The sequence below is a fragment of the Plecotus auritus genome, assembly GCF_963455305.1.
Source record: "Plecotus auritus genome assembly, chromosome: 5".
Classification (NCBI taxonomy): Eukaryota; Metazoa; Chordata; class Mammalia; order Chiroptera; family Vespertilionidae; genus Plecotus; species Plecotus auritus.
In genome coordinates, this window is record NC_137776.1 from 25,713,553 (window position 1) to 25,729,196 (window position 15,644).

A 15,644-nucleotide genomic window follows, 5' to 3' on the forward strand; every position below is an offset into this window, starting at 1 on the left:
AACTGCAGGAGTCACAGAAAAGCATCCCCTCTGCAGGTGAAACTTTGAAAGCCAAGGAGCTAAGCCCTCCTTCTGTCAAAGGGAGGCACAATAAGGGTATTAACAGACTTTGCTGAGGATCAGCAGGAGTCCCTGCACTGCCCGCCCAATCAATGTGTTGTTCCTGGCACCTTGACTATCCTCAATAACAAACCAAACAGTGGAGGGGAAAGAGCAGGGGCCCAGCTGAAACCCAGCTTTTATTAACATACTAACTTCCCTGACCAAGTGGATGGATTTGATTGATGTGGTTCACTGTTCCAAAACCAATTAGTAAAAGGTAAGTAATTTATTCAGCTAAAGTGCAGATTGAAGAAGATAAGGCAAGGTCATAACTAGCCGGGTCCAGGAGCATTCAGTGGCATCACTCATGATGATTCATAGAAGCCATCCTTCTTTATTCCCTTCCTTACGTTGTCATTGTTCTTGAACCAAATGATGGCTAAATGTTCTTCACAAGCAACATTTTGAAATGGTTGGAATTGAACCATATGATTGCAGGAAGGTTGTTTTGAAATGTTCCTGCAGTACCATCTGCCCCCTAATTGTATGAATTTACATGGCTTCATCAGAGCCAATTTAGGCTACCATTTAAGTGTATTCATTCCTACGTGATCATAATATTCCAATGAGGACACCAGGGAAAGGCAGATACAGACTGAATGGTAACTGGTTTAGCACTACTTGAACAGTTGGCTTCAAAGTGGAAAATCTTAACCTTCCTAAGAAGACAAAACAAACTTGCAATGTCTGACTTTATAGTATGCATTAGACTTGACATTAATTCACAGATTACAACTATTAGCAACATCACTGACAGACTCTTACAATTTTGGTATGATAGAACTGTCGGTGTTAACTTTTGATGTAGGTCAAATTTCCAGTTAAGAAGACATTAAAATAACCTATCTATTCCAGTATTGGAAATCAGGAGAGATGGATTCCTGTCTGGATCAAGCAACTAACCAGCTGTGTGACCTTGGTTCAGTTAATTGTTTAACTGCCTCTCTAGTCCTCAAGTTCCTGATATATGAGATGGCAGTGGTAGAATTCCTCAGTTTCCTAAACAAGAAACATTGGTGTAACTCCCCCATATATTTTGTCATAGACACTTCATTTTTTTTCTTAAAGTCAATTCACTTCTGCCCTGACCGGTTTGGCTCATTGGATAGAGCGTCGGCTTGCAGACTGAAGGGTCCTGGGTTCGATTCCAGTCAAGGGCATGTACCTTGGTTGCGGGCACATCCCCAGTAGGGGTTTGCAGGAGGCAGCTGATCGATGTTTCTCTCTCATCGATGTTTCTAGCTCTCTATCCCTCTCCCTTCCTCTCTGTAAAAAGTCAATAAAAATATATTTTTAAAAAAAGTCAATTCACTTCTTTTTCTTAATTCAGGTAAAAGGGGTACTTTATAACTCTAATATAAATGGAAACCCAGAGTCACTTGCAATCATCAGGTCAGTATCAAAGCAGATATGCTCGATTATCAGCCAGTACTTATCTCTGATCTTAGAAAAGAGTCATCCTGTGTTCTGGTCCTTTCTTAAAAGGGATTTTCATACTCCAACAATAAATACTACTTGGGGAAGACACACTTGCCTAAAGCAACCCAAATTAATACTATTTGTGATGCTTCTGGAAGAAACCCAATTAAATCATTCATATAAAGGGGGGGGTGGAATGTCAGAAAAATTTAACACATTTCATCATTCATCCTAAAGGTTCTGACCTCATCATTGCATTTTACAATGTCACTGTTAATAGTCTTTTCAAAAATCACTTCAAAAAGCAATAAAGTGGTTATACTGTAGAGTTTACAAATATCAGTTCTTGTACACCCCATGGGGAAATGAGGCTGTCTGCTAAGAGAATATGCATTTGTGGTTTGCAGTCTAGGGATAGCATCCCATGGGGTGTACAAGAACTGCTGCACTTTATAAACAACCCGGTTAGCAAGTACAATTGTCTTCTCCAAAAAGCTGACAGAATCCTTAAAATACCACTGGAGTGATGAGGATGATAGTAATCAAAGACGGCTATAAAAAAGGTAAGTTAATTTGCTTAACATAATGTGGGCGGTAAAAACATACACTATATCATGGTCAACGTACTTTGTATAACATATCATTTTAAATATATAAAGTTTATAAACTTAGTAGCTGGACTCTGTCACTAAGATCCCTAAATGTTTACACATCCAAGTTAGCCAAAAGAAAAATGTGGATCTTTTCATTAAAAAAAATTGAGGCTTACTTTGGCTTGCCTAAAGCTCAGGCTTCTTAGCATAATCCCAATGTGATGAAATAAATGACACAATTACTAGTGAAAAAAAAAAAAATCTAGTAAGATACCAGCTGTGAGCCTGAGGCCGTTTCCTCTTTGTTAAAGGACAAATTAGCACCAAACAGACTTTCTCTTTGAGGTAGTCAGACTTTCTCTCGCCCTGTGGGTCCCTGCCCATCTTAAAACCCTCAGATGCCATCAGCAGTGTTGGATTCAGTGGAAGGGCATCACTCTGTAAGGGGTCTGTCTCTAGCCTCCATCCTGCCATCGATATTATGTGGCTCTAAGAAGCCAGAAGCAGCCCCATCACTTTCCAGGGGAGGGTGTCTCATCGTTGCTTTCCTGGACTGCTGGCTGCAGTGTGAAGAGCAGTGTGACGAGATTACTTTGGGGGTACCATTTACCATCTTTCACGTGCACTCTCACTAAAAGCATGGGCCAGACTTTTATCCGCAAGACCTGTCTCCTCTCTCTTCACCTGTTCTTGTCCCACTTCAACATTTGCCGAGGAACATGACAAAGCACACGCCTGCATGTGAAGAAGAATCAGCTGAGTGTGCATCCGCCCCAGCAAAACCTGTCGCTACCTGGCTCTTGGCAGCCTTCCCCATGACAGCTTTATGGCCGACACTAAAGCAGAATCAATAGGAGGGCAAGGGGTTGACATTTCATTTTCTAAAAAATGATCCATTGAGGACCAATCACCAAGCAGTGTTTATCAGCCTTGGGAAGTGACTTTTTTTTTTTAATGGGGAAGAAGGGACAGGAATCATCGCTGGGTAACTCGACAGGCTCAATTCTCTAAGGTGGGGACTCATAATTGGAAATCCAATGCATCCTGCTATCAATCCTGCCTTAAATAATAAAGTGATCAATAAAAGCCGAGAGGAAATTAAGTCATCAGGCTTGCGATGCTATTTTCTAGAGCTATGGCTTTTAATAAACTTGTCTTCCTGCATTACATTTCCCTTCCTTTTCATCCAAGCAGAACATCCAAGAGAAACTTATAACGAGGTGACCTATGACTCTGGTTTGACTGCTATATTCAGGGCAACTTAATTTTTTTTTTTTTTAATGTAAATCTCAAAGAAATTTGAACTACAACTAGAAAATGCTTCCAACCAACATCAGAGAGAAGGTGAGACACAAGAAGAGACCCACTTTCTGGAAACATGAGCTGTCTCAAATGGTTCTGAGAATCACATGGTACTGTATTTCAACCAAATATTTTTTAGAAGTTAAGGTAATTAATAATGGTTTTCTATTTTTAGACTTTTAAACATCTACATTTTCTCATAACAAAAGTTGTTTATATATACTGTGAAATTTTCAAATGCAGAAATATGTAATAACGAAAGCAACGCTCTATAATTTTTATTCTCCCCCATCTGACCCCCTGTTTCCCACTATCAGATGGATATATATTAATGCATACCATTCCCCAAGTGTTTATATGCTTGGCAGGTATATACATACACAAAATCAAATGGCAATGGACAAGAAAGCAGTCCATCTTGATTTACTTTCAAAATCAATGCCAGGGAAGCAAAGCACACTGGAAATTCAAGTTCTGTTCCGACCATTTGAAGTTTCCGAAGGCCAAGATGTACCATCACATAGAATGGATCAGGCATGTATACATGGATATGTGCATTATAGCAACAAGGATGAGATTCTGTGGTAGATTTAACTTTTTCAGGATAGAACGAGATACTATGATCAAACTTATCTAGTTTAGACTTTGCACCAACAAGAACTAGCAGGATGACAAATGTAGGTTCCCACACACCATGAGGAGTTCTATACTAATAAAGTGACCAAAATGGATCTCTACATAATAGGCATTTTGGAGAGTGGTATTAATAAATACATGTGACAACTGGGACCATATCCAGGCAAAATAAGCTATATGGTCATCACCTTAATTATAATGTATCACCCAAGTGAGGGAAAGGCATGGTCACTTCCCTAGAGGCATATTTGGAAATAGCCAGAGGCATATTTGTGACATCAGGGAGATCACCAACAGAAGAGGCAGAGAGAGATAATGCCACAGTGGCCTGAGAGCCTGGCATGGCTTCTGGGGTCCCAGAGAAGCTCTGCCACTAGGCCAGTGTCATGACTCTGGACAAGTACTACATCTTTCTGTGTATCATTTTCCTCTCCTAAAGGTTTATGTTTAAGAGGATTATTTTGACATTCTTAGGTTGTGCATTTTTTGTGGGTTTGTTTGTTGGTTTTCCCCAAAGCCTCACCTTGGGAAACGGTGGATGGTAAAGGAATGAGATCAGAGAAGGGGCAGCTTTGCTCACAGGAGATAAAGGAGGCCTAGATGTGGGCACAGGTTGAAGAAGAGCAGCTGTCCCCCCTACCACCCCTTTTACTCCAAGAGGCTCCAGGCAGTGTTAATAAGTAGATGGAGGCAACAGCAGTAAGAAAAACTGGTTCAAAGGAATATGCCGCCAAACCATTTTTAGTTCTTTTCTAGATTGTTTTTAAAGTTTCAAGTTAGACTGTAAAATTACAGAGACTAAGTAATCAACTGTTTTATATTTATTTCCAAGAATAATGCTATGCCTACAATGTACTCAATGGATACTGTCTGGAAATGCTGAGGCACCTACTGTGTGCCATATTATCTACTTTGTCTATCAAACGTCTCCATCAATAACTCTTTGAAGCAGATATCATTACCTCTGTTTAATAAAAGGAAAACCAAGACTCAAAGTGGTTAAGTAATTTAGCTGACAAATGGCAGAGCACAAATTTTGGTCCCCAAGTTTCATATGGCTTTCTCTTTTTTGCCTTTGGCAGTAAGTCCAAGTTTAAGAGACATATAAATGTAACACCTTACAGCTTAGAGTATCCAGAAGTCTCCCGCCAGCTTGCTTTGCAGCTTGGTTTCCTGGAATTAGCTGGGTCTTTCCAGGCTCTCAACTCTGAGAGCTCCCACCAGGGTACAGTAGGCAGCTCCAGGAGGGGTGTGGGGAGATCAAAGCAAAGAGAATGAGGCTTGAGATGCAAATGTTGTGTTTATAATGCTAATCAAAGCCTCAGCTTTGTGTGGAGGGGACAAAAAGCTCCCTCATAAAAACTGGGAAGGGAGGGTGGTTCAGTGAGTGGCTTAAGTGCTTACCTCCTGCTGATGACAAAAGCGGCGATGAGAATGACCACTAGCACCACACTGCCAGCAACGGAGACCAGAAGGACTGTGGAGTTGGCCCCATCTCCAATGATCCGAGAAGGCACTGGTAAAGACAGTCACACAAGGATCACCTTTGGGAAGGTCCTAAGAGGGAGCACTTCTGACTGGGTCACAAGTTTCAAATGTCTGAAGCCATTTAGAATGCTCACAGCCTCTTTGCCCTTCGTTAAGTATTCATGCAACAGCGTTTTCTAAGGCAGCCTTAATGAGACAAGGGCATTCTTTTCATAATTGCATGAAAAAATTCAACCAAAAGATTCTTATTAAATCCTGTGGTAAACATCACCAGGAAGGTGCTTTTTTCTTTCTTTCTTCTTCTTCTTTTCCTTTCTACTCTTACTCCTCTTACATAAAAATATGATGCATTCCTTAATAGAAAATTTCAGAAAGGACAAGCAATTTTGAATGTTTCTCTCCCTCCCACACCTCCCAAAACTATTAAAAACCTTCCTATTAGTGTCTAGTTCAAAGGCCACTTCCTTCTTGAAGGCTTCTAGGATAATTCCAAAGGATGTCAAACCCCTACCAATTTAATTCTGGAGTACTTTCTCCTCTGCTTTTGTTTTCGTTCTTTTTTTTTATTTAATAATTTGTGAATATAATTACTTTCTAGAACTGATGTCAAAAATTCTGCTCCACCATCTCCTTAGAAAGTGGGTTCAATTTGGGTTAGTTAATTATGGATGTGGAGATATCTTATGTAACCTGCTTATTGATGGGTACACCCTCTGTTAATATTTTTTACTTAACCAGTTGGTCCAACTCACAATGTTGAAAGAGTTGATATATTTGTCAAAATGGGCTTAAAAACACACACATACAAAAAATGGTCTGACTTGATTTAAAAAGATTCCTAGAAATAAATAGGAAAGGGGAAAAAATGGCCCCTTTTTTAGTCTTCCCAGGAGGAAAATTTCCTAGCTATGCAACTCTCAATTGGTGCAGCAATCTCATTTCTCATGGTTTACAGAATGCGGAAAACAAACAAAAGAAAGCAGACATTTTTTTCAATCACATGAAAAAACAGGCCAAATAATATTATTTTAAAATGCTCTTCTCTAAATAGCATGCATGAGGTTTTCTAAGTTATAGTCATTGTTCATTGCAACAAAATGTTTGCCTAACCAAAAATGATGCACAGCACCTTGGATTTCCCTGTAATAGGATTTGCGCTGCATGGTCAAAAGAACCTCAGAACTTCTTACCTGTGTTGGTTGTGACCTCCAGGGGCTCACTGAAATCTCCATAGCCAGCTGCTGTCCTGGCCCGGACATGGAAAACATAGGAAGTCAGAGGATTCAGACCTTTGATATCTGTGTTCCTGGCAGCTGTCCGGACAATGCGATAGCTTCGCTCATTCTGATCCTACATTGTGGAAAGATAAAATAGAGCAAGATGGCAAAAGAAATCCTCCACTTATCTGGGCACAAAATTAAAGGAGCCATGCCAATCTACTCAGAATCTGAAAGAAAACGGAGTTTGATTAACTCTCTAAACACTATATTCTCTTCAATGTTAGAAGTACTATTGTTACTTCTAGCTGTTGAAAGAAATGTAGAGTTGTTGTATGATCATTGTTGACACTGAGCACATTCAGATCTTTATTCATGATCTTTTTTAGAAAAGATAATTAGGTGATGGTTGATGGCTTTGCTCACTCCACACGCAGCAATTTAACAGAAATAACTGTAAGAAAGTCCCTTATCTTTTTCTACTTTTCTGTCTAGAAAATGTCAAAAATGTTGTAATCTGGTTTCAATGGAAAAAACAACAACAAAAAAACCCTGCCCTTTTTTCTGCTTTTAATAAGGAAGCCAATAAATGATTATCTTTAAAAAGAGAAGACAATTGCTCATTTTTCTAGACAACTTCGAATGCTAATAGCTCTCTTCAGAATTTTGTCCTTTAAGGGAGAAAAGTTATTTGTAAAAATAATGTCTTTCTATAACTTTAAGAGGCAGAATAATAATTTTTCTTCCCTGGTTTTCTATTAAAAGTCATCAAAAGCCACACCTTGATTCTGAATAGCAGTGATCTACTTAAGCAGATCATCATTTCATCTTTTATGAGTCACTCTCCTGATAGAAGGTTACAGATTAGAACTAGCTGTTTTGATTTCCATTACTAGAAAGAAAACATTATAGTTACATTAGAATGCAATGTATTTTTTTCTGTTTTTGAAGATAACCAACTTAATACATAAAATTCATAACTGAATTTAATTATGAGCAAAATGCATTTGACTTTGAGTTTCACTGGTATTTCAGGATTTATAATTGGCCAAAAGCCAGATGCAAAAAAAAAAAAAAAAAGGAGAAAGGGAGGGAGGGAGGGAAAGAGGAAAAGAAAAGAAAAAGGGAGGACAGAACTTTGCTCATTCAATTAATACCTTCTCATAATACTTTACTTCATACTCTAAGATCACTCCATTGGGCCGATCTGGTTCCAGCCAAGCCAGGGCAACACTGTATCTGGTAACTTCTTTAGCCTGGACCAAAGCAATGGATGATGGTGCTATTGAGAAAAACAAAAGAAAATAAAAATAAAAAAGTTTATTTCAGGGGGAAAAAAATTAGTGGTATCAGTCAGTAATTTCATTTTACTTAAGAAAAGTATAAAGGATTGTCTTGTCTTCCTCCCAAACCCCATTTCGCTCTTCCCCTGAACAAAAGTATACCATACACCATTTTAATGGTTCTCTCCAGTATCCCTTTGTGCATGGTTTGTCCTAGAAAAATAATCTCTGAAGTAAAAGCCTGGTAGTCCACAGGCCTACAACGTCACGTCCACAGCACCTGTAACCATTCTTCTTAAAAGGCTGCAGGTACAGAGAATGCTGTCTGCTTCTGATTTTCTGGAAGCCTTTGAAAGCCTTTGGAAGATTTCCCTTTAAGCTCACTGAAACTGCATCTCCTACTCGAGTATCATCTTACTGGTCTTTAATTTTATACCAGCAAGAGGATTTGCAACTCTTCCAAGGGAACTGGGGGGGAATGCCACAGGCAAACCATTTACATACTTTCCAATATAAATAAAAATACTGCTTAATTACAGTGAAAGTTTCCAGTTTGAACACAACCATCCAAATAATGAAGAACACGAATAAAGCAATGATGTTCTCTCTGGACATACATGGCATTCTGCAACGACTTTATGAGAGTTGAAATATTGTTTTTGCCTACTGAGTAGCAAACCTTTCCACTGAGAAAGACACAAAAGCAGCCCTCCACTCAGTGTGTCGTCAGGGGTGGGGAGGAAGATACATTTGAGATGTATAAAATCAATCTGACTAATGCTTGCTTCTCCACTGTTGGGCCACAGCTCCAGCCAGCTGTTGTTAAGCTCCACGGTGGCTGACAATGGTACTAATGTGCCATCTCAGGGAGCAGAGGAAGCAGTCATGAAGTCAGCAACCTTATCTAATGAAGCTGGTCTGTAGAACCAGAGATTAGGGGTCTTCCTAAATTTAATGTATAATCTTTTTTATTCCCAAATAGTGAAAACATCAAAATGGCCACTGAGGAGCAACAAGGTAGTGTTGGGTCTTTCTAATGTTCTTCTCTGACACATACACGCGTGCGCGCGTGCACACACACACACACACACACGCACACACCCCAAACCCTAACTTGAAGAAAAAATAAATTGTCACTGGAAACGGAACGGGGACTAGCTTCAAACCCACTTGACCATATCTGACAGGCATATTGATGGCACAGTCCAGCAGGGAGCATCTCTCAGAGATAGGTGGTCATTTGACAGCCCAGTGTCTCTGTTAAGGGTACAGTGACAGTCACACATATACTATGCTTCTCCTCCTCCTCCCCCTCCTTCTCTTCCAAAGCAATTCCAGATTGGATCTCAGGCATAAACACTAGTGAAAGATCAGTGGATTCACATGTCCTCCATCAAAGGCAAACCCAAGGTTACTCATGCCCAACTGGACCCAGCAGACATATGGAAGCCACTGAACATCTGAAGAAAATGAAAAACGGAAATGTGCTCATTAGCTGTATTAAAGCTCCCCTTCCCCAACACCACACACACACACACACACACACACACACACACACACACACACACGCTCTTTCTCTTTCTTTACTAGTTGATACAGAGCCATTGCCCAGCAAAACCCAATGAGTGACTTTCTTAAATATAGAGTTAGCAGGGAAGCTAAGAAGGCTGCCTGGCTGTGAAAAGCCATTTCACTCCAGGTAATGAATATATTGCCTAACAGAGCACTTTAGCATACACTCCATAAAAAGGGGCTCTTTAATCTCTGATGTTCAGGATTGGGAAATGAAATAGAAAAGCAAGGCTATTAGAAAGAAAGCAGGAGGGAAGAAAATCATGAAGTTACAAAATGAACTTTCTCTCAGCAATGATCTGGGTCAAACCCTGATAATCAACAGATTTCTCGGAAAAGAATTGCCTGGCAGTCCTTGGAGTGCACTGATTAACTGAGATGGTTCCCTCTAGCTGGGCTATCACTCAGCGGCTGTATGTGGGAGATGAGTCTGATTTCCATTTCAGAAGTTGGAGCAGGGGTGCCTGGTGCCCATTCAAAGACAATATGAATTCAACCGAGGTGCTCCACAAACGCTAGGCAGGGAGTTAACAATATGACCGCATTAACTAACAGACTGTTTCTAATGCAGCCCTACTTGGAAAATTCATATGCACAGAGTGTATGCATGGTGACTCGCTGTCGTACAAATGGATGAAAATGGGGTTAAAGAGGAAAGTAGAATAAATAGCTCTAATTCACAAAAAGGATTATGTCCTGTGGCTGTGAAGTCCAGGTTCTTGCTGAACAGATGTTTTTCAGAAGAGCATTTTTATCAGGCCAGTGACAAAAGCAATCCCTGAGCAGGTCCTACTGAGAAACGTACTTCAAACAAGCCACTGCACTGTGGGATAATATGGCAGCCCCTCTCCCCGTGGAAGAGTACTTCTTACCTTCTCTGATAAGAAGAACACCAGTTCAGCAAAAGCTGGGCCCCACCACACTGCCTCTTCGGAGAGAAGAGAAAACGGGGATGTGCTCCACATTATAAGCCACATAACGGTTCTCCCCTTGCCTTGCCTTCTAGGCTTCTAAGGCAGCCTCCAACTCTACATCTGGAAGCCATCACCTTACCAGTGATGACTGCCTGTGGCTTGCTTCCTTAGCAGAGGCCTTTGGCAATGGCATTTCTCAATGGCATTTCCCTACTCCAGTGGTTCCCAATAATTAGTTTTCTCATGTCACCCATATAATTCATTGCTGCCACAAACCTCTGTATCTTGTACTATGATTTAAGTCATATTTTTTCTTAAATTGACACACTATACTACTTTGAAAGGAAATATTTTGAAAGGAAAAATGCCATTACTGTTATCACTTGTGCGCACACACACACACACACACCCCAAACCCTAACTTGAGGAAAAAAATAAATTGTCAGTAAAAAGGGAACGGGGACTAGCTTCAAACCCACTTGACCATATCTGACAGGCATATTGATGGCACAGTCCAGCAGGGAGCATCTCTCAGAGGTAGGTGGTCATTTGACAGCCCAGTGTCTCTGTTAAGGGTGCAGTGATAGTCACACATATACTATGCTTCTCCTCCTCCTCTTCCTGGCCCTCCTCCTCCCGGCCCTCCTCCTCCCCCTCCTTCTCTTCCAAAGCAACTCTTGTACTATGATTTAAGTCATATTATGAGAAACCATAAAAATGAAAAGACCATTTCAGTAAAATAATACCATCAACTAAATAATACTATCAACTCTTGCCTTTCCATGCTTTGCCAAAAGAGATAAGCTAGAGAATGAGAGATTTTAAAAGAAACTAACTTTCACACAGGACAATTCAATATTATGTAAGGTTCCATCTGGGTCTTCCCTAAAATCATCTCTGATGCCACTGATGGTATGCTGCCATGCTTCGGTAAACTCTGCCAACCCTACTCAATTTAGAAATGTTCTGGATCCTGAGCCCCAGTATGCCAGGGCTCTGCCCTTTGCTAACAGGACTAGAAGAAGAAATAATAGACTGATAGATTAACAGATTGAACATTTATCCCAAATATGTGATTCATTGGGGGCTTTGATAAATAAATGCCTTAATTCAACAGAGCGCTTCTAATTCATAGTGGGAATTTTGGTCAACATGAAAAGTCCAAGCAGAGGAAAGGTCCTGCTTGCTTCTCATTTCTCTGATTTACATTCTGAGACCTTATAGACACACTTTTTTTCCCACAGCACCGACTCACCCACTAAGCACATACTTAAGGAGCACCAGTGGAACAGGGCAAAGAAGGGGAAGGGCAAGCAAAGCGGTATCAAATACAATCTTTCTTATCAAATTAAGTACCATCTTATCTTTTAGACTCTTCCTAACTGAAAAAGAAAAAACAAAACCACAGATGGAAAAATTTTTACAATAGCCTCAGAGAGAAGACATTCTTTAATGTCAACTCAGAGGACCCATTTTCTAGACCTCAAGAGGAGACAGTTCCTTTGAACACTCTTTTTATCCAAATTCTCTCATGGTGATGAGGAGAAGAAAGAGGTGGGTGCTTTAGACATGTAATGTACCTGCATCAGCACCAGAGGAAAAGCCAAGAAGAAGCTGAGGACTGATGTATCTATCCTTACTGAAAGAGAGAGATGCATCTTAGATTGAAAAGCATTTCTATTTACCCAGACTTCCTTCATAAAATAGATGTTTGCTATTAGGAAACTTTTGTGCTTGTGGACATAAACAGGCATTCTTTAATGGCTAGAATTTTGACATAACACATAACAAGAAAAGGTGGTCATGCTTGTTGACAATAGTGTGACTAAAGAAAAGTGAATGATAAATGTAAAAATCACAAAGACAAGAACTACCGAAGGAGAGCTTTTTAAACAAATGTTTATGATTTAATTCAGTTAAGCTCCTAATTTTCAAGGTTTTGAAGCCGAATTTCCAATGGCCCATAGATGTCTATACTTGGCTGAATGAAAACAGTGACCGAGACAAGAAACTAGAATAGGGAGAAATGCAGTGTAGCTTGCAGAAAGAACCATGGAAGGGTTTAGAAAAGGGTTGAGAGTATGCTCAAGATTCGCAGGGACAAACAGTGGCAGAAAAGCAAAAAGGAGGGCTGAGCAGAGGTGCGCTTCTGCAAACATGATTAGAATTTTCAGGAAATCACTAGCACCCTGGTGCTGTGAGGGCAGAGCACTCATCTAGGACATAAGAAATGAGCTGCAGATGAAAACATATCTGACCTATATACTTAAAGTATTCTTTACTCATTTGTTTGGAACAAGAGATCAATGTTTAAAGGATTTTGGGTAAAATTCCAGGTTTGATATTTACTAGTTGCCATCTTGGGCAAGTCACTCAAATTTCCTTGCCTCTGTTCTTCCATTTATAAAACCCCTTTCCTTCTAGATACAAGCATGTGAGCTGTTCAAATGTACCTTCCATATGGAGAGGGCTTGCCCTTGTTCATCTCTATTCCCATTATCTAAGATCACGTCTGGCACATAGTAGGTGCTCAATAAATTTGTCAAGTGCATAAAAGTGAACTAAATCTAAAAATCTAAAATATTCTTTGTGGACAGGAAAAAGGTTTTCTAAGTCTTACCAGAAGTAAGTCATCCCTAAAACAACTTTTTATCTGCACCTGTTTCAGATGAGCTTTGGTGAATTTGGTTTTGCTATTTAGGTTAATTAAGATATTGACAATTAGGAGGGAAGTGAATGATGATTCTGATTATAACTGGAGTCTGTTTTCTATGGGACCTACGATGCTTCTGAACTTATTTTGAACACATAGCCTGTAAAATGTCATTCAAATGTAAGTTTACATTAAAACTCGCTTCACTGCACCTGTTATAGGTAGCATTTTGAGGCACCGCTCTTTTTGGTTGAATGCAGTGTTGATATCCACTCAGCATGTCTTCTCTGTATCTGGAGGGCACATGCAAATAGTTCTCTTGACTTCCTAACCACAAAGGTGCAGTGGTGTTGGGATTCCCCCACCCTCAAATCATAATCCTAAATCCAGAAAGAGCCACAAGCATCCCTCGTTTGAGAATTCTGTGACACCAAAATTTCTCCAAAGATACATTCATGTAGACTCAGTCAGTCACTGCCAGGAGAAGCCATTAGCTATTACACCCAAAGGACATTATTGTTGAAGTGTCAGGGTAATAGAGTAAAGAGCCCTCTGCAGTCAGGGGAAGGGCAGCAAGATTAAGCCTGGAAACAGACTGTCTCCACACACCTATTGGAAACAAGTAAAATGGCAGTAAAATATCATTTTTTAAAGATGGAGCAAAACCTCAGAGGGTAAAAGAAAAAATTCATGGAAGCTTGGAGGTCAAATGATCTGAGCTTTCTATGCCAAGATAAACTCCCCTTCCCCCAAACTATTCCGTATTCAAAATTCGACATATCCCTAAGAAACAGAGGAGGCTTTCCAAATGGAATCCCCATTTGCCGTGTGCCTGTGGTTCCGTTTGGTTTGAGAGCAGACCACAATGCATCCAGAAGGCACATGCGGGTTTTATCTCTGTGTGTGCTTTCGATAAACAGAAACAGCACAGATTAGGGGCTGGATCATGACTTTCTAACAGTGGTATGTTTCCCAAGGAAGAATTACAGGATATGCTTTGATGTCAAACAGAGGTGGCTCCTTTTAAGAAAATGGTAAATTTAACTTTCTTTGGTTAAAAAGCTCAGCAGTTCTCCTTGCTCCCCACTGGTGTGAATGCTGTAATTTTCTTTTATTCACTTCCTCAATGACTTGCCATTAAACACCTACAAGTCATTTTACTGCAGCAGTTTGGTCCCTGTGACACCCAAGTGGAATGGAGAAGAGGAAAAGAGATACGGAGAAAAGAGAGGGAGGACAGATGCACTTCAAACCGCCACTTCTGGGCTATAAAACTATTTTTTTTGGGGGGGGGGGGGGCCAGCATCACAAGCAGTGAATTCACAACATTTTGGGGCATCTGGGGAGGGGTGAATTAGCTGAAATAGTTAGACTGCATTTCACTACTGGCTCAAATTAGGTGGGTGGAGGGAATAAGGAAGGAAGGGAACAGATGCAAAGAAAGGTCTCTGGCCTGTGGGCAAGGAAGGGTGAAAAAAAGCCCTTTATAGAAGTCAAGAAACCTAAAGCATGGATGTCAGCAGTACACAACGGCTAAGGTTTGGAAGGTTAACCACAGCAGGGTTATGTCCCCTCCCTGGGACCTGAATTTAAAGAGATGGATGTTTATTGGAGGGGGTCTTCCACTGATAAGAAGAATAAGCCCACAATTTATACTTCTCCCTGCTTAATGCAAATAGCATATTTAAATTTAATTACTCAGGGCTTAAGGTGGTTTTTGTTCCCCTTTTCTTTCTCATTTCAACGCCACAGCTCGGATTTGCTCTTTATCAAAGGTTTGTGCATTTTAAAATTCTGTCAAGCATCCAAATTAAATGCTTCAGAGCACTAATGATATCCTTCTGATGAAGGGTTTTGCCGTCACAGAGATGCTAAGAACTCTGGGTGCTAATATTAATTGCTTTCTTCCATATCCCACCAAAGGGAGGGAAGGATTTCTCTGGGCTTTGCACTACCTATGGTGCCAAAGAGCAAGAAGTCAATTTTTTTCACTGCAGTATTTGTGATACTCCCCAGTGTACAGAGGGCTTTCCTATACACACGATCTACTTTGCACTACGTTCAATAGCCCTCTGCTATTTTTTAGGTAAAAAGCATTAAATGACTCAATCCCCATCCACCTCCTTTGGATATGTCACTGATGTAAAATCTCAGCTTTACACCCACAGTTTCCAACTGATGTATCATTAATAAACAACTAAGCACATTTTCTCATGGTCAAGAATTAAAATTGGTTTTAAAACTAACCAACCAATCAACAGCAGGTATAGAAAAACTTGATTGTTCCAAAATTGATATGGAATTATTTTCCTTCAACAAAAGACCTAGAACCAAATTCTCAGTTGAAATTTTTAGAAGGCTCTGAATTAAATGAAGTTCATGTATATTTAAATGCAGAAATATTAATATTAATTAAGCTTATACTAAAGGTGTATGGGTGCTTTTTTCCCCACACAGTGATATCC

The 15,644-nt window shown here is 40.0% G+C and overlaps 1 protein-coding gene across 2 annotated transcripts in view; it reads right to left on the reverse strand.

Annotated features, from left to right (window-relative positions):
* The window catches only part of EPHA4 (EPH receptor A4), a gene marked incomplete at its 3' end in the record, with an annotated part of 137,586 nt that overhangs the window by 28,884 nt on the left and 93,058 nt on the right, over positions 1 to 15,644 (reverse strand). For both annotated transcript variants that reach the window (XM_080669977.1, XM_080669978.1), the window contains exons 6-8: positions 7,915 to 8,039; positions 6,731 to 6,890; positions 5,457 to 5,568 (exon numbers count right to left, since the gene is read on the reverse strand). In XM_080669977.1, the coding sequence (XP_080526103.1) occupies positions 5,457 to 5,568; positions 6,731 to 6,890; positions 7,915 to 8,039 (397 nt within the window). The remainder of the gene's footprint in view (positions 1 to 5,456; positions 5,569 to 6,730; positions 6,891 to 7,914; positions 8,040 to 15,644) is intronic.